Source organism: Telopea speciosissima, chromosome 3 (genome assembly GCF_018873765.1).
Source record: "Telopea speciosissima isolate NSW1024214 ecotype Mountain lineage chromosome 3, Tspe_v1, whole genome shotgun sequence".
Classification (NCBI taxonomy): Eukaryota; Viridiplantae; Streptophyta; class Magnoliopsida; order Proteales; family Proteaceae; genus Telopea; species Telopea speciosissima.
This window is the reverse complement of record NC_057918.1, coordinates 16,532,747-16,558,448: the sequence shown is the minus strand read 5'-3', so window position 1 is coordinate 16,558,448 and position 25,702 is coordinate 16,532,747. Positions and strand designations below refer to the sequence as shown.

Sequence of the window (25,702 nt, the reverse complement as noted above, 5' to 3'; positions counted from 1 at the left end):
ACGAAATAGTAGAATGAAACGATCTCTCTGCAACTGCGAAGGTTAGTTTTTTTGACGCCATTAATGTTTTGTAGTTGGAACTCCCAAGTCCCAAGGCCTTGGTGGGTTGCTGCAATGGCGAATCTCAGACAGACCCAGTGAAGTGACCAGGGAATATACTCAGATTGGAGGTGGGGAAAAAGGTTTCGTTTGTCGAGTACGTAGATTCTACTTAGATACAGACCCAAGGCGAAAATTATGAAGGAGATTAGAAACAGAGAGAGAGAGAGAGAACAAATTTTCATTTTATCCATTAAAAAACTGTTCTTATACATTTTATCAACTCTGTGTCTTACGAATTGTGCCTGAAAGTGAAACTGAATCACTACTACTCACAAATTGGGTTGTGAATTCGACTGTGCCGTTGCCATTTCCCTGCACAAGAGAAGAGAGAAGAAGAGGGTAGACCTCGGAGTTCGGAGAATGCGATCGGGTATTTCTGATTGCAGGAGTTGTTGGGGAATGTATGATTGATTGTGTGTACGTCGAGTGGGCTTTCGTGTTCGGCAGATGAAATTCTTGCAAGACATGTGGCAAGCAGGTAAACAACTTCAGTTGAGGTCCCCCAAAGAAGAAGAAGAAGTCTACAAAATCCATTAAAGCTGGAAGTCTTAACTGCTTGTCTGCCATGTTTTTGCTTGTAGGTCCATAAGAGAATTGGGGTTTAGAGTTTTGTGAGCTGAAAACATTATTCCTGTAAAGGAGTATTGTTCAAATTAGGGTTGTAATCGGGATTGATTTTGTAATTTGTACTGTAATTAGGATTAAAATAGAAAGTTATACTGGCAAGCATTTTTTTATTTTTAAAAAAAGAAATCTGTCCGGGAGCCAACACTCCCATGAGTCTATCTCTCTCATCTTTATGTGAAAAGACATTTCTCTACTTTTGTTTTGAGGAGAGAGATAGACACATGGGAGTGATTGGTTCCATATGGCATCACTAATATCCGATATCATCTTGATATTGGATACAAATAGATATAGTATTGGGAAAAAGTTGGTTTTGTTCTTGAATTGGCGCATGATATGGGTAAATGTTAGCTGATCTATATAGTTACCGTATCAATATCGACGGTCACCAATACGAGCACCGATACTAATACCTAAAACCATGCTCCCTCTATATGTTGAAGATCCAAAATGTCATTTACTCCCTAACATCCATCCAAGTACAATGATGGTCTCTACCAAAAAAAAGAAGTACAATGATGGTCATTGGTTAAAGTTTCTGATACGAGTTTGAGAGAACTCAATCCTATAAACCGGTTTACAAAGTGAAGAAGGAACCCAAGAACTTATCAACCCAATTGATGTGAGACAGATAAATGTGATCGTAATATTCCACCACGCTTTGCAAGCTCGGCGCCCATGCTGGCTAGCTTTGCACTAACTATTAGTCTTGGCCGAACACTGCAACATCGACGTCGTCATCCGCGCTGCATGTTTGCACCTGAGAGATATGGTGCTTGCTCTAATACCATTGATATGAGTTTGGGAGAACTCAATCCTCTAAACCGACTTATAAGGTAAGGGAACCCAAGAACTTATCAATCCAATCGATGTGAGATAGATAAATGTGACTGTAAGAGTTTCTCCTTCATTGTTATTTAAGGAAAAATATTATCAAATTGGATCCTAAAAATTATGTCAATGTTCTCTTTTCCCGTTTTGGCTAAGCTAGAAAAGACTTCAATATTCACTACATAGTTTCAATACCAAAATGCATTTATTACAAACTTTAGACATAAGTAGCCATTGGTGGGAAGATACGAATCATAGGGTTTCTCATATTGCAAACTTCCATGTATAAAATTTAATAGTGCATATTGATATGCATCCTACGTATATCATGCATACTTGCGATTCTTCGACTATTATTTTAACTTTAGATTTTCAAAGCTATATTTTGTCATATGGCGAATTCTAATGGATCCGAAACTTAACAGTCTATTTGTCCATAAAATTTTGATCCATACGTGAACTACAACATGGCAATTGTTGACATTCAAAGTAAACGTATAAGAAAGAATCCTACCATGGGTTTGTAGATAGTAGGCTCTCTATGAGCCTCTATTTAATTACTTGACTGTTCAAATTAACTGGAATCATCCATTCATAGAGCTATTAGTTGTAGGGTTTTAAGAATCGAATTGTTATTGGTTGATCCTCCCTTATCTAGTACAGGAAAACCCTAGATACCTGAAATATACTGATTCCAAGGTCAATCGAAACCAATTCAGGCCGATTCCAATCTCATTCAATTTGAATCAGAATTGACCAAAATAATCCGGATCCCGATTCCGGGTTGAAAGACCAGAGGCATTGACTCCAATACTTCCATAGCACCATTTATTTCATTTTTTTTTTGAGCGGTGGTGGTGGGTGGTGGTAGTTGTAGTGACGTAGTGATGCAAAGAAACATATAAAATAAAGAAAGTGACAATTAGAAAAACGAAGGGGTTGAGAAATTAATGGATTAGAGAAACTTTCTTTGCCGTCCTAATAATGTTATTAAATCAGTTAATAATTGATTTTTTTTCTCATTTGAATTCTCACGTGGGAGGCAAACACATCCACAGAATAATCTCCTTGTGACCGTTGCAATTGTATATAACAAATTGATTGGTAGTTGATGGGAAAAGAAAACCATAAATAATTAACATCATAATTTAGATTAAAAACTTTCATCTCTCATTGCTCATGTAGTCAATTTTATATGGTAGAGGGATTCTCACGTTGGTATATATTATTAGAAAGAATCTTCTACGCCACACCAATGACAGTATATAGAATGGGTATCTTTCATAAGAATCCACAATGATCAGAGACGTAAGAAAATTTGATAATTTTGTCATCATCATATATATATGAGAAAAGATTCTTTGAACCGTTAGGGTAGGTGCGTTAGCACCTCTGTGTTTACCTATCTCCCAGTCATATGAATCACTTCGCTGCCTTTTAATGTACGATACTATTTTGTCTCACCTCATTGGTGTGCTACTCTATGCCACTTGCTCGTAGAACCCTCTCCATATATATGTTAGTTATTCATTTTTTCGTCCTAGTTCCAATCTGTCTCCATCTACCGTATACGACTCATCAAGTAGAGAATGGGAAATAAAAATAACAGAAAACAATTTTAACATGTTAAACAAATGGAGCAAAGGATTCCATGGACCCAATTCATCATTAGAGAAGCTTAATTTCTATCATTTTTTGAGATGCTTCATTAGTTAATTAATTACAAGAAAAAGACGGATTAATAATCACTGTTGATCGGTTGGCGATGTCCATAGTGGGTAGAGCCCAGCTAGGGTGTCACTCTCACCTCTCTCTTTCTTTCATGAAGAATAAAACTACCTTGTGATTAGGACCTCATTTATTTTTCGGGGTTTGTTGGGAGAGAAAATTGAGGAATTAGGCCCCACATGTTGGAAGGATGAATGTCAGGGATAGCAAAAGACAGCGACATAGTAGTGCCATGCAAAAAATGTCAAATTTATACTAAAAAATCAGATGGGAAATTAGCTTCTTTAAGGAATTACGAAAGTATGGATTACTGACCATGGCTAAGGCAGAAGAGATTGACAATCCTTGAGTAGTGCTTGTAGAATTAGATTGAAGGAATATATTTCTGAATCCATTGCAATTTTTATAAGTCCGAATATTATCTGGGACTCGGAGAAGTTCCTAAATTTTTTAAGATATAAAGTCAATAAGAACATATGTCCCGCCTTATCCCAACCAATGAAAAAATAATCACTCTCAACTCGAAACCAAATCACCTCACCCTTTCCCACCACGAAATAAGGGGCACGCAGTTTGAAAGGCCCATAGGTCAGCTTGTAGGTTGGTATTGTGATGGAGGCCTACATATATAAGCCCAAGCAAAGGTTTCCTTGATATTTTGGATTAGACCACTGGCACCCAGTGGGCATGGTTTCCAGTGGAAGCACTACTTGTTTTTAGGTTAAACCAGCGAGGTAGAGGGGGTTTTCATTTAATCCAACTAATTAACTAATGGAATGTTTTGTATTATAGAAACCACTCTGGTAATCCTTAGGGAGATTAATATAAAAGGAAAAAAAATTAAAACTAGTATTAAACTGATGTTCATGGAAAACAAATTTGTTTGTCACTACCAAAACCTAAAATTGGCTCACGATGTTTTCATTAGGAGTTTTAGGACTTTAGGATAACAAAATAACATGGTAGGTTTAATTTTAGAAGATATGACTTATCCATAAATCAATCGTCATAATTACCTACCCCCATATGTAGGAGGTCTGTGTTGGAAGTGTGTCCATCAAATCCAATAATTAATATATGTATTAACGAGCTATGATTGTCCTTAGGTTTTTACCTATAAGTACTCACAACTAGAGATGAAATTGGGCATTCCATTCATACAACTGTCATACAGTGTGATCTCTAAAATGAGGATTTCAAGGCACAAGTGTGAATGTACATATTTGTGTACATTGGACTGATCACTTGAAAATTTTGAATGAAATACTACCGAATCTTTAAGCAATAAGATTCTAATAGGTAGCTTACGATTAGTCCCCTAACTTAAGAGGTCCTTATCTTAGTAATTAGGCATTTGAGTTTTGGTGTACCAACAATTGATGTCTCTTGACCTATATATTGATGCTTTGGATTCATGGTGTCGAGCTCTGTACAAAAGAGATGTTGAACTCAAAATCCACTTCTTGTAATAGAGAATATTAGAGAGAAAAAAAGTCTATACATGATTAGCTGAAATCCTAATCCAACGGCATGTTTTGTAAATAATTTACAAAATTAATTAGTATTAATTTATTTTGTAAATATTTTTTGAATTATTTTAGTGGTCCAATCAAGAATACAGATTCTCTATACATGGAATTAAGATAGTCTAGATTGGTGACAATGTATATTATCATATCCCAAGGACTATTCTGTGATATTGTGAGAGAACGTGGAGGAACATAGCCGTATTTATCTATTATCCTGGGAGAAATAAGAGTTATTTTACCTTTGATATGGAGGTTTGACTAGGAGTGTCAACCGATCGGGTTCAGTCGGGTTCGGTCAGGCCTAGCTAGGCCTCACAGTGCTTATAACTTGCACCGTGACCGCCCATTTTAAGTATTTGAGCCTGGCCTGGTCGGGTTAGGTCGGGCTTCGGGCTATAATCGGGCCTTAATCGGACCTTAAACGGTGCAGAACCGGGTTATGGGCCTATTTAAATATAATCAGGCTTTAAATGGTATAGCCCATCAAAACTGAATATTTTAATTTTACAAAGAAGTTACCATCTTACTACCTCTTTTCTGTCTTTTCCCATCAAATTGAATATTCCAACCGTTTGAACATGACTAATTTGTTAGACATATGCTGAAATAGTGTAACTCGTGCTGGCTCATGTACCATGATATAAATTTAAGCTAAAAAAATATCATAAAAATATACCCAATACATTAGGCCCAGCCCAACAGAAAGTTAATATCATAAATAGATTTGGACCAATAAATAAACAGGGCCCAAGCCTATAGGAAAATTTACAAGTTAAAAGGTCGGGTTGTAACCGATTGGGTTAGGTCGAGCCTGGCATCGGTAGGTCTGGTTGGGCGCCTGACGGGCTAGGACCCTACACCTGGACCACCTGGTTAGTAAACATTCTGGGGCCAGGCTTTAGTCTGGCAAGCTCGATCGTGTCTACTGGGCCGGGCCTGGAATTGATGCCCCTAGACTTGACGTTAAGTTTCGTTTCTTGAAAAAAAAATACAGTTTTGTCATGAAGATAAACAATTTGGATCCTCTACTGCCGGTCATTTCTCGCATTGCTTTGTCTGCACAGCACAGTCCTGTCGGGCAGCTCGGCAGTAGAGGATCTGGATCCGAAAATATACAGGAAAATTCGTTACAAACCATGGGGAGCCAATCCAAACTCCTATTATATAGTTACAAACTTACAACTAACAATTTCATCAAAAACTTACAACTAACAACCGAGAGTGGTTACACAGAGTAAAATTAAAAGTAGAACTGTAAAACCTAATAGTAAATTAATGGATCTGCTGATGGAGTCTCAAGCACTTGAGAATTTAAAATGGGTGTATACCTTCCTTCTCCGAGCTCTCAATGTCAGAGTTACTGGAGTAATAGGTACCTTTCCTACTGAAGTAACTCAACTCCTCTTCTACCCGACTTAAGCTACTATTAGGGCTCTCCTTCCTCCTCCTCTCTCTCTCCTTCCTCCATTCCACCTTCCTCAACCAATGCCTTGTTAATGTAACCATAAGTCCCACAAATATGGACATCACACACCCTCCTCCAATCGATAGTAAAGCCACTAGAAGCCACCTCGTTCCCTTACCATTTGGTGTCTCCACCCACATAGCTGCTATGTAGGCTGCCGCCATGAATGACACCGAAACCCACATTACCTTGTGTGTGGCCACCAGAAGATTCATCATCGATTTCCTTCGAAAAGGAATGACACTTACCAAGACGATCACTATTCCCAGTGAAGAGAACAATGCCACGTTGTTGCACACCACAAACACCTTAAAAGCAGTTTTCTTTCCGACCGCGTACTTACCAATCAGTGGTCCTTCTTCACCTTGGTGAACGCCGCCGGGAGGGTTGACACCGGCGGCGAATGTCACGGTGGCTATTAGAACAGACACAATTGTTATGGTATTCCGAGCATTTTTCAGGCCTTCGATGTGGAGCTCGTGTTGCTTTTCTCGGTGGTCACTGTGGTGTCGCCGCCGCCGGCGGTGATGCAGGTTGGTAGGAGAACCCATAGCCATGGTTGTGGTTGGCCATGAAGAAGGAGGACCTCTTCTTTCATCTAATATTGATATTTCATGATTGTTATTTGGTGAACACGGTGGCAATTGGTCGGATCTTTTACCGCCGGCATCCTTTAATGTGGGTACAATCTGGAGAGCACCGGAGCTGCTACCACTGGCTTCCACAACGTCAAGTGCCGTGAAACCTTTCCGATTCAAAGCGTTGATGTCGAGATTTGCCTTGTTGACTAGGCATGTAACCATCTGTAATGATGAAATGGTAGTAAAATTTTAGGGCCAAACAGAGCTTTATTAAGCAAAGAAGAAACTTGATTTCCGTTCAAGAGGTCTTACCGCCGTGAGTTTTCCGGCGGTTGCGAGATGCAAGATGGTGTTGCCGTCTTTGTCGGGTAAGTTTAGGAGGTTGGTGATGTTGAACGTATCCATCAAGTACCTAACGGCTTCGTATTGATTGTTCTTGACGGCGAGATGTAGAACCGTCTCTCCTTGTAAGGTTACTATCTCGGCGGAAGAGAGGCTTGTGGAGAGGATCTCGTCGAGGATGTTGACCCTTCCTTTGATTGCCGCCGAATGAAGCGGTGTCTTACCATCGTTGTCTTGTAAGGAACACAGGTCTGGGTCTAACCTTAGAAGCTCTCTCGTTATCTCTAAGTGTCCTTTGCTACAAGCAAAATGCAAGGGAGAGCATCCATGACTGTCCTTTCTCCATGCAAAGTCTGGGCGTCCTTTCACTATTTCCTTAACAATCTCTGATACATAATTAATTGCAGTAACCTTGCATGTGTTAAGAATTAACAACGCAACAGAACAATGATTACCAAACGAAAAAAATGAAAAAAAATCGCACACAGAGAACACAGATTTATGTAGGTCACCCGAGAAACTCCATTGATAATGATTGAAAAAAAAGAAAAAAGGATCACACACAATGATTAACAAAAGAAAAAATGAAAAAGAGATCTCACACAAATCTAATAACCTGGGCCTAGCGTCTAATGATTACCAGAGCTTCCACTATTTTGATGTAGAAATTATAAAAACCTTCAAGGGTGTGGGAGACCCACGCCCCATGGAGGGGTTAGATCTGTCCCCACCCGTCTCCATGTGGGTAGCTGATCTGAATTTGTGTTGAGTTTAGATCTGAACTCTCCATAGGGGCGTGGGACAAGCCTCTTGGGTGTGGGATCCACGCCCCATGGAGGGGTCAGATCTGTCCCCATCCGCCCCCATGTGGGTAGCTGGTTCAGATTCGTGTTGAGTTCAGATTTGAACCCTCCATGGATAGCAAATCTAAACTCAACACCAGAAACTTTAATCCTTGAAAGTACAAAATTGTCCCCAATATAAACGACTCTCAAAAACAATACTAAGAAGTTACAACAGTACTTCCTCAATTAAACCGAGATCAGCCTTCACCAATAACAATTTTAATATGTGTGTGTGACCTGAGGCCAGGCTTAGTCGAAGAAAGGGAAATTAAAAATTAAGAAGAAAGTTCTTTGTAGGGGAAGTGTACTGCCCATGCCCAAACACAGAGGGGTGAAATGAGCGCCCTGCCTTATAAAAGGCCAAAATCCTGCCCCCATGATACCATCACGCACGCTCTCATTAGCCCTTGTACACTCCCCCCCCCCCCCCCGCGGCACCCCCACCCACACACACACAGAGAACACCGACCCTAAAAGGTAATAAGAAGAGATGGTAGTTACCTAAATGGCCTCCAGAGGCAGCGACATGAAGGGAAGTAGTGAGTTTGTCATCCTCCAACATGAGCAGCCATAAATGGTGAGGCAATAGCAACTCAACTACATGGAACTGCCCACGACAACAGGCCACAAAGAGAACACTCTCGTTGTGAAGATTAAGCTTATAAACAACTCGAGGGTCAGTTCTAAACAACAACTCTATCACCTCCACATGCCCTTCTCTACATGCTTCGTGCAATGGAGTTTCCATCTTCTCGTTCACCCTCAACACCATCTCCGGTTGAAGTTTGACGATCTCAGTAGCCAAGTCAAGATGCCCAAACTTTGCAGCTATGTTTAAGACAGAATTGAATGTTTGAAAGGTGTGCTTAATGAGTTCTTCATCTTCTTTAATCAGATCGAGGAAGGCAGAAACGTCGCCTCGTAGACATGCCTCATGAAGTTTCCGGTCCATATTATATATGTCCAGAGCAGCTCCGGCGAGATTAATTAGGTTCAAAGAAGAAGAGGGATTCACAGGGCAGGGCAGAGGAGGAGATGGGTGGTCACTGGTTAATGTGGAGAAGAGGAGGAGGGAAGCTCCTTGTATAGATAAGGAGAGAGGAGAGCTACAATTTTCCACAACTGTGGCCGCCAAGGAGTTTCATGAAAGCGCGTGTGAAATTATGTGGGCTTTGATTTTTTGTCTCTTTGCCATTGAGAAGTCAAGCACGGACCGCACGGTATGTTCCCTTTCTTCCCTAACTAAACGTTGCAAAAATTCATTTATGGAAAGATTTATGTAGTAATCATATTCAATTTTGACGCAAAGGGGTCTTATGTTGGAGTTTCTGATTGGTGTTCTCTTCTCTTATTAGGTAAAAACTATATCTTTGGGGTTGTTTCCCTATATATATATTTGCAATCTCTGTTTAAGCTTAGCCTTTTATTGTGGCTTTTATTGTATCTGGTCAAGGTCATCCTCCTTATTTCTTCTCTATTTCTCTAATAAATTCTCTTTGGTTCTGTAACTTCTGTTCGTTTTCATGTGAAAAACGAAGAAAATATATGGGGCAATTACTATCACTACCCTACACTTAACTTATATTTATGAAAACTATCCTACCTAAAACTTCTTTTCTGATACCACCCTATTTTTAAACTTTTATATCTCCTTTTACCCTCATATTTTTAAATACCCAGATTACCCTTCCTTGTCACTTGGTGAACTGCTAATCTATTTAACCTACCATTCATCTTCTATTTTTTATTTTTTTGTGTCATTAAAATAGTAAAAAATGAAACCACCCACCCACTTCTCTCTCTCGTTTTATTTATTTTTGTATTTTTTCTTCAATTTTTCTATTTAATTATTTTTTTATTTAACATTTCATAATCATCGTTCTTCTTCAAAGTTCGAACAGATTATGGTTCTAAGTATTGGTATTGTATCGCCTGTGTTGGGCGATACGTACTTATTTTGCTAGTCATTGATACCGATACCGTGCCAATACCATATCGATAGCACGGTACGGACAAAGGCTAAAATGGTCAAAAAACTTATTTTTACCCAATACAGCCAATCCAGGCTGATACCGTAACGGTATCATATTGGTTTTGTAGGTTACCAATACCCGTTCCAATATCGTGCATTAAAACCATGGAATAAATTGAAGAAAAAACAAAAAAATAATAAAACGGGAGAGAGAAGAAGTGGGTGGGTGCTTTCATTTTTCACTATTTTAATGACACAAAAAGTAAAAAGTAGAAGATGAATGGTAGGTTAAATAGATTAGCAGGTTACTAGGTGAAAAGGAAGGGCAATCTGGGTATTTAAAAATATGAGGGTATAAGGAGATGTAAAAATTTAAAAGCAGGGTAGTATCAGAAAAGAAGTTTAAGGTAGGCTAGTTTTAATAAATATAGGCTAAGTGTAGGGTAGTGATAGTAATTGCCCCAAAATACATCCATTTTTCTGTTCGTTTACATGTGAAAAAACTACTAGAAAGACCAACACGTAGTACAGTACTTTTAAAGAAAAGTAAGGAAGAAAAAAAAAAAATTATACTGCAGGAGTTGCAAGTTTGGCCCTGTCGCCTGAGCCCACCCTGAGCCTGAATAGGCCCTAGACTGAGACAATTTGGATCGTATATGGCGCAATCGCCTTACCCCTGCTCGAGCGCCTTGCCCGAGTGGAGATAAAGCAGTCTTTGCGCGCGGCCCTATGTCTATGAGGCACAGGTAGGACGGGCAGCTGCGCCGTAGACAATCTGGATCCAGACTGAGATACGCTTGTCCTGAGGGGGTTATGCAGGCTTGAGAATTTCTGTCCACGGTTAGTGCTAGGGTTGAGCGAGCCCGGTCCAACCTAGCCCTATTTTTTTTTTTTTTGCCTTTTCTTCTTCTTCTCCATGGCCTGGCCAGACCTTGCACATCTCCCTTTCCTCTCCCAAGGGTCAAGGCTAATCAAGATCAGCCCGGTCCGACCGTAAGGGGGGGGGGTCAGGTTAGACCTTGAGTTAGGATTGAGTCGGGCGACTCGGGCCTTGGCCCAGCTAAGGGGGCTTAGGGTTGAGTTGGGGTTTTAAAGCCCAGCTCAACCTAAACTTGTTGCAGCACTAGTACTGCACAATACAGAATGATTATTGTTGGGCAGACCATGGTTTAAGGTATCGGTATTGACACCTTTACTGGCCTCAGTCAATATTGATACCGATGCCAATATCGATATGTATCAATTTTTATCAAAAATTGATAAAAAGATAGCTTATGCTTTGAAGTGGCTCTCAACCTTACGACCTGTGCGCAAGACAATCAGGATGTATTTTCTCAAAATATATAAGCAGGTTTCTTTTCTTCCATCAGAAAAAAAAAAAATGATACGGCTGGTATAAGTCATTTTTTGGGATTAAACATTGTATCGGTTACTGCATTGGCTGTAAAATAACAAAAACCTTAAATTCCAAAAATTTATAAGAATATATGTATCGGCCAATACGCTCGATATGATACGCATACTTTCAACCATGAATTGTAGGTTTTTACCCATATCGGGTCAACATGGCTGATCTGACCGATACGCCCGTGATCAACCATGCAGGTATCGACTGGGTGCTGGCAATATCGTAGGGGCCGATATGATACCGATACTTAAAACAATGGTGTGGCAGGCTAGAGGGTTGCTTTGAGCGGGATTTGGGGAGGGTTACCCCTGCTTTCGCAAAGAGGCTATTTTCAGACTCAACCCACGTGACCACTTGATCACAATGGAGCAACCTTTACCCTTGCACCTATGAGCGCAACTTCGTCATGGTTCTTAATTATACAGTTACATACTGATATACCCTATATTCCCACTTATCTGTGAAATTAGGAAATGACCAATATGTACACTACACAATACCACCTGACCTTTACAATATCGGATAAGAGAAAATGAGGGCCACAGAAGAGAAAACACAATCATCATAAACAGAAGAACAAGAACAACAACACAGTCCGAAGCTACAAAGGCTCTAAACCCTTCTTTCCAAGTTGAAACCTTACTTTTTAGCCAAAGAAAAAAGGAAATGAGAATTCTTCACTTGAACTCCCATGCTCTATCTTCTCTCTCACTCTCTTCTTCCAGCTGCAACTTCATTCAAGACTCTAAAGCCCACAAAGCCAGCCTTAAAGCCTGTGAGCATCTAAACTTCCGTCGAGGGAAGATCAGAGCTGTAGAGACGGTAGTCTCCTCCTCCGGCGCCGGTGAATCAGAAGCTATCGTTTCATCAGAAGAACCTCCTTCCGTCGATTTTGCATTCGTCAGTGTAAGTTACAACAGATGCCTTCTCAATTCTTACTTTTAATTATAAATACTGAAAGAAGCCAAGATTAATCCATTAATTACTTAGGTGATGAGGTGAATGACCTCTGATTTTGAAGGTGCATTGTGACGTTTCTTGCAGTCCGTATTATTTCCCGATGGAACGCCGGATTTACACATTCGTTCAGCCCGTGGTGGCCAGAAACTTAGAGATATAATGCTCGACAACCATATTGACCTCTATGGACCTTCTGTAAGACTCTCTCTCTCTAGAACAAAATTGTAAATAAGTTGCAAAAAACGAGAAGAAAAATAGGGCCCAACCGGGTTCGAACCGGTGACCTCTTGATCTGCAGTCAAATGCTCTACCACTGAGCTATGGACCCGTGTGGCGTTGTCTTATTATTTTTTAAATACTAATTAATGTTTTAATTGAAAAAATTATCAGGCTAGGCCTCTTTTAAACTGTGCCGGAGGAGGAACATGTGGAACATGTATCGTGGAGGTGATATGATTTTATTTCTTAAAGTATAGTTTGGTAATTTTTATCACATATATAAGCATCACCATTATCTACATGTTGATTCGAAATCAACGGCTAGAAAGAATTGGCCTTTGTAAATCTTTGCTTCAATCATCTCTGACAGGTTGTTGAGGGGAAGGAACTACTTAACCCTCGTACAGACAAAGAGAAGCAACTCCTCAAGAGGGTACCTCTATTCCCCTACAAGATCATCTCTTCCCAGATTCATCTTTTTCTGGAAATTTATATGTTCAATTTCTTAATCTTGCTTATGGCATGAAACTGCTAATTGCAGAATCCAAAGAACTGGAGACTTGCTTGCCAAACCATAGTTGGGAAAGAAGATTCAAGGGGAGAGGTCTGTAATCTCCTTTTTTTGTTTCCCCTGTACTCTCCTCAAAAGACAATTACTAGTGCAGGGGCCACGCAGCCCGGCAGGGATCCCCTCCCATACCTATATAACTATATTATACAACCCACCCCTCCTCCCCAACAAAAAAAAAAAAAAAAGAGTCATTACAAGAGATGATAAGAGAGACATAGAGGTGCTAGCAAACCCTATCCCAATGGCTTTGAGAACATTTTCCCTATTTTCATTTTAAGAGCGAAAACTTTTCCCATGATGCTAGGGTACTATATCCTTCTCACATGCATGGGGTTCTTTATTGTTTTTTCTCTCCTACACTGATCATGTAAACCTCGATCATGTGGACGATACTATTCTTTACACCACCATTGGTGTAACGTGTAGATCCTTCCCCCCCCCCCCCACCCCACCTGACCCCACCCCACCCCACAAACTAGGAAACCCTCTCTCATATATTGAAGTCTGTTGAATCATCTGTCATTAAATGTTTTAAGGGTATTGCTCAAACAGTTGTGGAATCATCTCCTCTAAGATCTTTATCCTCTCAGGGTCCCTGTCCGGTACAGTTCATCTGGTTCCTCTCATAGGGGGACAGAAATAACCACCTTATCCCTTGCCCAGGTTGGGGGCCACCCCTTCTTATTAGAGGCACCAGGAAACTGTACCAGGCAGAGAACCTGAGAGGATAATTTTACACCATACAATGCCTCTTAATTTCTTCCTCACCTCAAATAATTGGGTAGGGTCTTTCCTCTTGATTCTCACCCTTCTCTCTCTCAAAAATTTGCAGGTGGTCATTCAACAGTTGCCGGAGTGGAAGGCTCATGAATGGTCGTACCCTCGTGCTGATAAACCAAGCTGAGGCAAGCATTGGTTTAGATTAGACACATTCAAATTCAAAGCTAAGCCCAGTGACAAACATCCTCATCAGAGATGTTTTGATTGCTTTGTAACTGAGGAGTTTCTACTGGTAATAAGTTTCTTTTGTACTTTCTTATACAAGGCTGGCCTGGAAGCCCATCAGCTAATTCAACCATTAAACGGTGTGAAAATTGTTAATTTTCTTTTAGACCTAGTTCTTTAACCCATGGTGAAGAGAAAATCTCTTCATCCATATGGGATCTGACCCACTGATTATACTGGAAAAAGGGTATCTCAAATCACCATGGGTGAAGAGATTCTGTCTGTCTTCACCTATGACGAACAAAAACTATATCCTTTGTGTTTTTTTTTTTTTTTTTTCAAGTAGCATGAAAAGTTTTTTGAAGGAATGGGCTTGGATTGGCTGGCAAGTATCACTTGCGAAAATCCAATGTTGGAGAAGAAAATCATCAATGTAAGCAATTCTCCTGTTTAAGGCTAGCTAGTATGAAAAATGTAAATCTAATTAAATTAGTATAGGGCCCTAATTATGGACCTAGAACAACTATAACCCAAATTCAGCTTAGTTACTGTCGAGCTACGCTTGGGTTTCTTGTTTGGGCCGTAAATATTTAACATGTATTTAACTTGGGCCTAACTCATATATGCTGGCCATGGGCTACATTGGGTAAGCTAAGAGTTCATTAGTGTAGAGTGTCATGGGAAACTCAATTTAATTTGAAGTCACCGGAATTGCCTCAAAAAAATGAAATCTACCAACCAAAAAAATGGCCTAATCAACTTTATAATGAAAAATATCTAGTACGCCTCTCTTTATAATCAATATGTTACAAACTTTGATAGGTTATAGCAATTGCTTGACTAAAATTAATTAGGGAGAAAGAATGCTACCTGGTCGTGTGCGCTGTGAGCCCTTGTGCCTATATACAGGGCATGTAAAATTACTGTCACTCCCCCAGGAATTTCCACTTTTCCATGGGCTCGTCTGACGAAGAGGCCGTGCCGCATGTGACCAGGTAGTATTCTCTTTCCCAATTAATTGTAAGAAGGCCTACTTTTATGTGGGTTTAATCATAACATGCCTGATGCCTCCTGTGACTGCCTTAAGAGAGGAAAGAAGCAACGATGGAACTAACTAGATAGCTGAGCAATCTAGTAGAAGATACCTCTGAGGATCAGGGTTGTAGTAATTAGTATCAGGATCGGTTCATATCGATTTGAATCGGACAGATATAGCTTTGTTTTCATCAAAAAATTGGATTTTTTTTTTTACAATTTTACCCTTGATCTGTACTGATCTATAGATACAGGATTGGCCAGGAATCCGCAGATCCAATTGATCCAATACCAATTACTCAAAATGTGGTGAGTATGGTGACCTACCCACCAAGAGCCCAATTTAGCTCGTCTCTCCAGGGAGCCCAACATGCCCATGGTGCATCCAGTCGTTGGGCTGTGCCGCCCACATCCCTAGGCATGAGTTGAGATGTGTGCGGCACAGCTCAACCGCTGGATGCCCCCTGGGCGCTGGGCTCCCTGGAGACGATCCTAATCCCCAAGAGCCAACCTGAAAGTCACAACCAGGTTGTAGTGCACGGTATCGGTAGTTGACAGTTGCCGTCGAATCACCAATGTGTTTTTTTAAAGGATATCACCGATACATATTAGTTAAGTACAAATAATAGTCACGGTCGATACTCATATGAATAGGCCGATACACCCCATCAGATACCAATACCAAAAACCATGATGTGGCCCGCCACTGCTAGAGTTGTTAGCTCCCATAGGTATCATCAATGTATACATCAACACTCCCCCACACATGTAGGACAAGATTCCATGGTCCTTGCACATGGAACAGCACCAAATGGGAAGAAATATGGGAAAAACTCTCTTTCGAATATTTGACATCCCTCTTCTAATACCATGTTTGCTACCATTTAGTATAAAAACTTGACCCGTTAGGGAAAGACAGTGGAAGTGCATACATCATCAAATTCGAACGCTGCATTGGATGTCGATCAACTTGTCTGCAATAACACACACCAGTACCAAAGCACATTCAATTCTATCATCAATTCTCAACTGGGGTCTAACCACCAGTACTTGTATAAGAACAATCTACCCATCCATCCATCCATCCATCCATGTAGGCCTATGAATTAAAGACCGTAGGCATGCTTTGCATGCACTTTATGAATTCTAACTAACTACCCATCAAGGGATCGATGAGAGCTAGCCAAGGCTGAAGGAGTCATCGAAGTGCCTGAAAGCGATTCCAACCATATATAGCCTCTGTGAGAAAGAGGTGATGAAGGAAGGAACTCTTATACTGTACACGACAGGGCCGGGTCATCAGATGGACACACTAGGTAGGGTTCACCACCTGTCATGATTCGTGACAAATGAATTTACTTGAGAAGATGATACATAGGGGCCCCTAATATTGTTGAGACATGGAGGGTCGGACTGACTAGATGAGGAATATATATCATGTGCATGAACAATCCAGTCAGGTTCTTCGCAAACCTGGCTGTTGTCGATCTCCACGGATTGCTTGTAGCTTTGATGGAAATGTCTCCAACTTCAATTTTTTTTATACAAACCACCCTGACCCATACTCACAACATGCACCCCTCACGTTTATGAAAAAGGATCCAGATCCTCTACGGTGCACTTTGCTCGTAGCGGCCTGAGTGGTGCTGACTAAGCTGTGTGTGCAAAGATTGTCTTACCTCTATCCAAACGTCTTGTCCGAATGGGGGTAAGACGGTCATTGCGTACATGGCCTAGTTTGCACCGCACAAACCGCAACAGGCAACTGCAACGTAAACGATCTGAATTGTATGAAAAATCAGCTCTAGCCTCCCTTATTAAAGTGGTTTATTTATAAAATGGTCCACTACATTAAGTTATCTGCGGTTAAGTGATGATGTCATCAAGTTAATTTTTTTAAAAACCCAAACTACTCTCAAACCATGGTGAACTTATTGTTTTACCCTTGTATCAAAAACCCCAAAGTGAAGACTGGCTTATTGCTTCATTCTCTAACCGACCTGCAGCATCAATCTCTGCATACACTATTCCAATAGAGGCAGAGGATAGGGGACGGAGTGAAGAAGAAGAAGACGAGTCCTGCAACCTCACTCCGACGATTTGCAATCCTTTCTGAATGCTTTATCGGCGATTCCAATAGTTGAAGAGGAGCCACCTTAGATGGATATTACTTGTTATTAAAAACCTATGGATGAGTTATATGTGGGAATGGGTTGAAGTCAAAATTGTATTTTCATTTTTATTTTATTATTTTAAGTTAACACCGTCACTCTAAAAGAGGGTGGAAGTGATTTTTGATAATCCAGAGGATGTTGCGAGTATGGTCAAAATACAAGGGTGGTCCATGTAATTTATTCTTTTTAATAATACGACCATAGCTGAAAAGATGGAGAGAGAGAGAGAGAGAGAGAGAGAGAGAGAGCGGATGGGCAACAAATTAATTGCTCTGATCATGTCCACGGCCAAACAGAATTGACAGACTGCACGGTGGCAGAAGGAGTGATGGGTAAGACGGCCCTCCAAGGATGCGGATTTCAACGATAGGGGCAGGAGCTAAACGGCTATTAGCGAGAGTCGTTTTCATGCCTCATTTAAAGTTAGAAAACGGGTGACAAAGCCGGCCAAGCATGGATGGATAGAACAAAGTTAGGAAGTAGGAGTGCTTTGGTTTGTACGGACGCTTTATAGATAGCTGGGTTTACCTTCTGTTTTATTTTATTTTTTTAAATTTTACTTTGCCCTGTGAAGAATAATGCTTCACTATTTGTCATTTTGCTGCACATTGATTAGTCAAATGTGATAGAGGTGTAGACATCACATTTTGTTGAATTTTTAATTATTTTAAAATTAAAGATTTAAAATACGATTTTGTTGGAGGGTTGAGTGCTTTCCTAATAGACACCTAAATAGCCAACAGGTGCCTATTGGAAGACTTGTTTGAATGGCTAACAAACAAGCCTTATGGGAAAAGACATGAGTTGGGACATATCTCTTGGAGACATCCCTTAGGGTTCTGCTCATTCTCCAACAATTGCTTTTGAAAATAGTTTTAGAAGTATTTTTAGTTCTTTTCCACTGTAATCGATCAGTGTCGATGAATTAGTGAATATAGCCTTTGGACACCCTTTGTAATCACATTTGGAACTGCAACCTATGTGATTAGACAGTTGTTTCATCTTGGAGGTATAGATGCATGGTTAACTCGGATTGCAGAATTGGGGCATCTAAAAACCTTAAGGAGAGCATCGTTTGATGCGACTCAACTCTACCATTTATTGTTCGGATTACACAAGAGAACGTGTAATGTTGATGCGGTGCGATACTATTTGCCCTACCAATCAGATAAGTTTTGTTTTTATTATTTATTTATTGTTTCTAGTCTTATACTTGCTGCCCATGATATTTTACTCTTACACATTTTGACATCTTGAAAGTGTCTCGATGATGATCAAAATCCAACTGGCTCGCGTGATAACCAAATTAATAAAAATTACCAATTTATCTTATCTCACGTTTTGTAACCAAACTGTTCCAAATAGAGCCTAAATCCATAGAATAGCTTTATTTAACCATTTTAAACCCACATATGAAGTTTTACCAAAATCCAAAAATCTTTTGTAAAATGACCGTTGTACCCCTAACATGTTCCTCAATATTCGGCCTGTTCAATTTGGCCCGAAACACTTCAGATAACCTTATTAGGTCATATTGAGCATGCACGTGAAGTTTCGTAAAATAAATAAATGACTCTTGATTACAAAAAAAACATAGGTTTCGTCTGGTTTGAGGAATCGAAATTGATATCAATGGAGAGTGGAGACCGATACCGATTCTTGGTCGCTCCTATATCGGTGGATTGGTACGAACACGGATAAAATGTAAAATATCACAAATTTTTTTTAAAGAAAAAATGATCGATACGGATCGATCTGGACTGATTCTGATTGGTATCGACAGAGATCGGTACTGATTACTAAAGTCCAAGACTCCACCTTGCATCCTTTTGTATTTGAAGATCTAAATGTTAATCTCACAAATCTTTGACTTCAAACTTAAATCAGATCTTTGAAAATTAATTGTTATATGGGAAAAAGGTCTCTACTTGGTGGTGCTTCCTACGCCCTCTCACAGGGGCATCATTTTACTGTGCCATGTGAGAGGGTGTAGGGGATGCCACCAAGCAGGGATCTTTTTTCCTTTAAAAAGTTATCAAAACGCCATCAGTGGAAATGAATATAAAATGTAAAATGGTATCTTTTGTAATTTTATCTACTTTCTCCACTAATTTTAAATTAAAATAGTACCAATGAGATGCTTGTCTAGTCCTCCATGTACTGTCATGTGACAAATAGTGAAGCGTTAATACTTCATCACACATAATAATGAATAAGAAAGCCCAAAAAAAAAATTATAATAAAAATGACAAAAAAAAAAAATTATAAATTTTTTTCGCAAACTTTGATTACAAGGTTTACCAAATTAAAAAAAAAAAAAATTTTGATTACAAGTTCTTTTTTCCATAATTAAAACTCTTAAGCCATAATGCTCTTTGCATCGATAGTGCCACAATACAAGGTGTTTGAGTACCACCGTACTACATGCATAAACGGTAACTGGTCCCACTCTCTTAGTGTAAGCATTTCCTTGCTCCAATTAAAGTGGCCCCCGAATGATTTCTAGGATGAGAAACATGAATGAGAGAATTCATTCAATCCATTGGGCTCCTCTCTTGGAAGGGCATCACCCAATGAGAGCTCAATGAGGCATTCAATGGCTGCACTGCACCGCACACATCCCAGCGCATGTTCAGTCATCGGAATATGTGCAACACAGCCAACCTTTGGATACCTCATTGGGCATTCATTGGGCAATGCCCTCCAAGAAGAGGAGCCGAATCCTCATTCAATATGGGGCTTCAGATATGCACAAGAAGGTATTTTGATAAACATACTAAGACTCTGTAAGAGATTGTGAACCCTAAGATGATGTGGTGAAGGAAAATTTTCTTTTTTATTTTACTTCTTGCAAAACATAGTTTTAATGAATATATATTTTAGGAAAGGATTCTCTTACCAATTGGCATAGAAGACTACATTAATGAGATGCAGTGAAATAGTTTTGTACATAGAAGGGCAGTGCGTAATTTCATGATGAGAGAGAGAAAGAGAGCTATTGTACCCTTTCCGTGTGGGGTGGCTTTAAGAACCTCTTCCCATATAGAAATAAATCCTTTCCAACGCCCCCATAGTGAGGTTTAGTGAGGGTCTGGGAGCTCGACACGTGGAAGGTGCGACATCCAATGGCACCGAGCTCGATTGACCCTTTTTTTTTGCCTTCTTCTCGAGCTCAACACTGTTGAATGTTGCACCTTCCACGTGTCGAGTTCCCAGGCCCTCACTACAGAATTTTTTTCATGTGCGGTTCCCTAGTGCCTCTCACAAGAGGAGGGTGGGCCCTACCCGGGCAGACTGTTGGGTCAGGTGTCCTGGGTGGGTCCCACCCTCTCTTGTGAGAGGCACTAGGGAACCGCACCGGTCAGGGAACCATAGACGATATGAACTCCGTCACTACATCTCACTGGCAGATGAGGGTGCTGGAGAGGATTAAAATACCTTCCCATATATATATAATATGGTTGAAACCTTAAATGAATATAGATTTCTCTATAAATGTAAGTGAATGTGTGTACAGACACTATTAATGAATACTACAGAAAAACTCTAATACGAAAGTGAATGTTTATGTAGGCCTATTTAGCAACGTTACCTAATACTATAGAATGTGGTCCCTGGATGATCGATCACTTCCCCAAAACTTTTCTATTTTGAAGAACTACACAACAGTAATGAGCAAAAGTTGTGCCTCTCCAATTCAAACTAATAAGAAGAGACTAGCTAGAAATTAAGGATGTGATTTGGACAGTGCCGACTGCCGAGTCTAATTGCTGGCATACAGTAGTCTCTTAAGAACTATAAATAGCGATACAGATTACAGAGAGTGAAGTCAGATTACCCTTCCACTGTCTCATTTCTGATTGTACATAATTTTCAACCACATCCTTCAATCTGGATCTGTTCAATTCATTGCATGATTTTCAACCACTTCCTTCAATTTGGATCTGTTCTTTGCATTCTTTTCAAGATTTATTACTCTTAGATGAATAAATGGAAAGATGAGAAATTTGGTCCACGGCTGTGCATGTTACACAATCAATCTTTTAACCACCGTTTATATATAGTATATGGCGCGCCCCTCATTTTTGGGTTGATTTTGAAGGGTCGTTAAGAGGTGATAGGTTTTGCTATAAATTTTAAGGATTATATGGGTATTTCGGTAAAATTGTTGTATATGGTTTGATAATAAATTTGTAACAAGGGTTCTTTCTCCATAATGCAATCTAAGAGAGGTGGTGTGGGGACGAGCATTTGTAACCCATTTCTCCATTGATAGTGAAACAGATCTCATCTCACCGTAGACGTAGATAATCTTATCGAACCACGTAAATCCTTGTGTCCATTGTATGATTATTGTTTGCAATTTCCAATTTTTTTTTTCTGCATCATGTTAGGAATGTTGTTGGACTTGTTTTTTTTGGTTTGACCCTGATTGTTTCATAGGGTGGAAATAAAAGGGTGAGGAAACAAAGCCAAAACCTTTCCAATAAACAGTATATTTTGTACGTGTTTGAACTTTGGAGTAGTTTAAAAATAATCATGTCAAGTAAAAGGTCCATGAATTTTCCTCTAGATAATTAAGGGTAAAACTTCTTGTCAATAAAATGGTGAATTAAGAAATTGTATTTTTCTTCTAAATTGCATTTAAAAAAGGAAGTAGTTTTCTATCTGGGAGTTTGGCATACACCAGCACTCCCATGAGTCTATCTCTCTCCTCCTCAAAATAAGGAGGCAGAGGTATCTTTTCATTTGGGGAGGAGAGAGATAAACGCATGGGAGTGTTGGAGTAGGCCACACTCCCGGACAAAGTTCTTATTCCCAATTAGAAAATAAGAAAAAAGAAGAATTCTATTTAGGAGTGTAGCCTACGCTAGCACTCCCATGAGTCTCTCTCTCTCTCTCTCTCCTCCTCATATGAAAAGACACGTATGTCCATTTGTTTTGCGGAGGAAAGAGATAGACATATGGGAGTGTTGGCCTAGGCTACAATTCTGGATAGAAAACTACTTCCTTAAAAATTATTTATAAAAATTAAAAGTTATTTATCTGAAATAATAGAATTTACTCTATTTAGAAAAAAAATATATGTAATCTTATCAAGGAAAAAAAAAAAGACACGATGTTCTTTGTCCGAGAGCGCACAGGGTGCATGCACCCACACATGGAACAGGACACAACGATCATTTTGGCCATTAAAGGAGGCAAGACAGTCATTTCGCTCAACCCCATGTGTCTGGGCACATCCTGTGCCCCCAGTGCAGAGAACATTCCCCCCACCCTAGGATTTGGCACAAATTTGTATGTATGATTGTGCACATCATGCGAAAAAATTTACGCATCTTCATGGGCGTTGGATGGGGACAAACGGACCGAAATGACTAAACGTCCCCTATTTTACCATCTTTGTCCGTTTCTAAAAAAAGGATCATTCAAGAAAACTTTCCCGCTAAGATTTTCCCAACCACGTAACTCCATATTCTGTCCCAAAGAAGTAAAGCTAGAGTTTCTACAAGAAAAATGAAGAGATAAAAGTAAAAACTGCAATTGTGAGGAACACAGCCTACACAGGCCACAGAGTACAGTACAGACGATTTTATGCTCTCTTTTCTCCAACTCTATATAGTCAATGGTAATGAAACTGAGCCACATGCATGGGTGATGGGTGCATCCATAATTAGGACACTCACCCTTAAATTGGGGGTGGGGTGGGGTTAATTCTCCTTACCCATTTCACCCATATAACTGAGCTAAATGTACAAGTACTGAGGCCATCACAACCATCCAATTGATAGGCATTGATGGTACAATTCAGATCCTCTATGGCACGCTCCTGCCCATAGCGGCTTGAGTGGCCAGACACTAAGGCATGCGCAATGATCGCCTTACCCTCGCTCAGGCAAGGTGCTCGGGCAAGAGTAAGGCAGTTAATGCGTGCACCTCAGTGTCTGGCCGCTCAGGCCACTACGGGCAACATGCCGTAAAAGATCTGGATCCATCATTGTATCATTGTTTACATTAACATTTTCAAATCACAAAACGCATCACTTCCTTCTCATGAAAATGACAAATGGAATCTAAGAAAGTAGTCTCAAGATCCACTCATAGACACATGAACCACTCAAGGTAAATGTATACATTGAAAGAAAGAAACCCTAGCATCTAAAATTGTAAAGAATTAACAATGTAGCAGAATAGCAATTTGTAAAAGAAAAACGAAAGTTTTACCAAAAAATAAATAAATAAATAAATAAAAGAAAACTAAAGAGAATCACATATACAAAACCTCACACATCTCCTTACAAGATAACACCTATATATAACATCTCGCATAGTATAATATAAAGGAACCCTAATCCCTGAAAGTACAAAACTACCCCCTAATATAAATGATTCCCAAAATTTTGATATGGGAACTCCATCCCCCCTATCCCGTGGCCACTCAACGGTGAATAGGACTACCGATATCGAGGAAGAATCACTAGTACTTCTTGGATTAAGTTGAGATCAGGTTTCACCAATAACAAAAATTTCAAATTAGTTTTGCTCAAAATTTCAAAACTCAAACCCATGCCATTTCCATTTTCCAACCCACCCTCATCTTCTCCGATTAATGTCATAAATGGTTCCAAGCTAACCCCTTAGCAGGAATGAATTCCAAACGATACAGTTCTACAGCTAGCTATGTTATTAGAGGCCAAATCATTTAACCCCCACTCCTCTCCCCCTATCTCCTTCGTACATCAACCCACTCTCTCCCTTTTCTTCACAACCACCATAAATCCCCCTCTTCTCTTCTGTGTCATCATCATGGACTACTATGGTAGCAAGAGAAAGCTCTGGGGCTTCATTGACGAAGACGAAAGACACCCAGCAAGAACCCACGATCAAATGTCAGAACCCGATCCCCAATTCAGTCCCTCCAGACCTTCCTCAGCTTCCATGATCCAACTTTCACCTCCAAGCCCTGACTCACCATGGACTCTCTCTCCTCTCCATCCTTCCCCTTCCCCTTCCCTACTCTACCATTGTGTCGCAGCCCTCCATCGCCACGAAGGCACCATCTTATCCATCGCCGTCCTTCGTGGTAATGTCTTCACAGGCTCCGAAAGCAACCGCATTCGCGTGTGGCGACAACCGGAATGCGTCGAACGCGGCTACATCAAGGCCAAGTCCGGCGAAGTCCGTGCCCTCTTATCCTATGGTAATATGCTGTTCACCACACATAGAGACTGCAAGGTTCGAGTCTGGAGAGTTTCGGTATCGGAAAATTTCCGATACAAGAAGATCACTAGCTTGCCTAGACGAAGCTCTTTCTCTCTGTTTTCCAGAACGAGCTCTCACCAACACAAGGATTGCATCTCCTGCCTAGCTTACTACCATGCAGAGGGGCTTATCTACACGGGTTCCTGGGACAAAACCGTCAAAACTTGGCGTGTCTCGGATAAGAGATGTGTTGACTCGTTCGTGGCTCATGAGGACAATGTGAATGCCATTGTGGTCAACCAAGAAGATGGCTGTGTTTTCACTTGCTCTTCTGATGGATCTGTCAAGATATGGAGAAGGGTTTATGGGGAAAGTTCTCATACTCTAACCATGACACTCAAATTCCAACCTTCCCCAGTGAATGCCTTGGCTTTGAGCTGGTCACCCAACTCTTGCTTTCTTTATTCCGGTTCGTCTGATGGGTTCATTAATTTTTGGGAGAAAGAGAACGGGTCAGGCCGGTTCAACCATGGTGGGTTTCTGCAAGGGCATAGATTTGGGGTTTTATGTTTGGTGGCAGTGGAGAGGTTGGTGTTCAGTGGTTCAGAGGATACGACAATAAGGGTGTGGAGAAGGGAGGAAGGGAGCTGTTTCCATGCGTGTTTAGCGGTTTTGGATGGTCACACAGGGCCTGTGAGATGCTTGGCTGCTTGTTTGGAGATGGAGAAGGTGGTGATGGGGTTTTTGGTTTATAGTGCAAGTTTAGATCGAAGTTTTAGGGTGTGGAGGGTGAAGGTGTTCCCTGGAGAGACGAAGGTGAATTTGGGGGAGAATGAGAGGATGGATCGGAAGAGCAAGATCATGGAGTATGATACCAGTCCAGTGTTATCGCCGTCCTGGGTTGAAAGGAAGCTTCAAGGTGGTGATCCTTTACATTAGAAATTGGAACAAAGATTGAGAATGGATCCTCTGCACGCACGTTCATTCATATCCCTGTTAGGTGTTAATACATGCATGAGACTGGATCCTCTGCACACTCGCTGCTTACCCAGATTGCAGGAATGTTCCTAGGATTTCAACCAAAGAAATGGAATAATTCACAAATACCCTCTTAGGTTTTGTATTTTCCAAAATATTCTTGTGATGATATGCAACTGTCATATTT

General features: G+C 40.3%; 3 protein-coding genes and 1 non-coding gene across 4 annotated transcripts; 2 read left to right on the top strand and 2 right to left on the bottom strand.

Moving 5' to 3' along the window:
• Positions 1 to 6,128: 6,128 nt before the first annotated feature.
• Positions 6,129 to 9,002, bottom strand: LOC122656509 (ankyrin repeat-containing protein ITN1-like). The gene is made up of 3 exons (XM_043851062.1): positions 8,552 to 9,002; positions 7,176 to 7,591; positions 6,129 to 7,085 (listed from the first exon to the last, which is right to left on the bottom strand). Exons 1-3 carry the CDS (start codon positions 9,000 to 9,002, stop codon positions 6,129 to 6,131), a joined length of 1,824 nt encoding a protein of 607 aa, XP_043706997.1.
• Positions 9,003 to 10,235: 1,233 nt separating this feature from the next.
• On the top strand, positions 10,236 to 14,173 carry LOC122656082 (photosynthetic NDH subunit of subcomplex B 3, chloroplastic). Its single transcript, XM_043850518.1, has 7 exons — positions 10,236 to 10,240; positions 12,087 to 12,336; positions 12,475 to 12,585; positions 12,781 to 12,837; positions 12,980 to 13,042; positions 13,151 to 13,213; positions 14,013 to 14,173. The coding sequence occupies exons 2-7, from the start codon at positions 12,097 to 12,099 to the stop codon at positions 14,082 to 14,084; spliced, it is 606 nt and encodes a 201-aa protein (XP_043706453.1). The 5' UTR covers positions 10,236 to 10,240; positions 12,087 to 12,096; the 3' UTR covers positions 14,085 to 14,173.
• TRNAC-GCA lies at positions 12,647 to 12,718 on the bottom strand. The gene has a single exon. It is a non-coding gene; the product is annotated as a tRNA-Cys (tRNA).
• A 9,917-nt stretch (positions 14,174 to 24,090) lies between the features above and the next one.
• LOC122654023 (protein JINGUBANG-like) lies at positions 24,091 to 25,485 on the top strand. Its single transcript, XM_043847995.1, has one exon. It carries the CDS (start codon positions 24,142 to 24,144, stop codon positions 25,474 to 25,476), a length of 1,335 nt encoding a protein of 444 aa, XP_043703930.1. The 5' UTR covers positions 24,091 to 24,141; the 3' UTR covers positions 25,477 to 25,485.
• Positions 25,486 to 25,702: the final 217 nt, after the last annotated feature.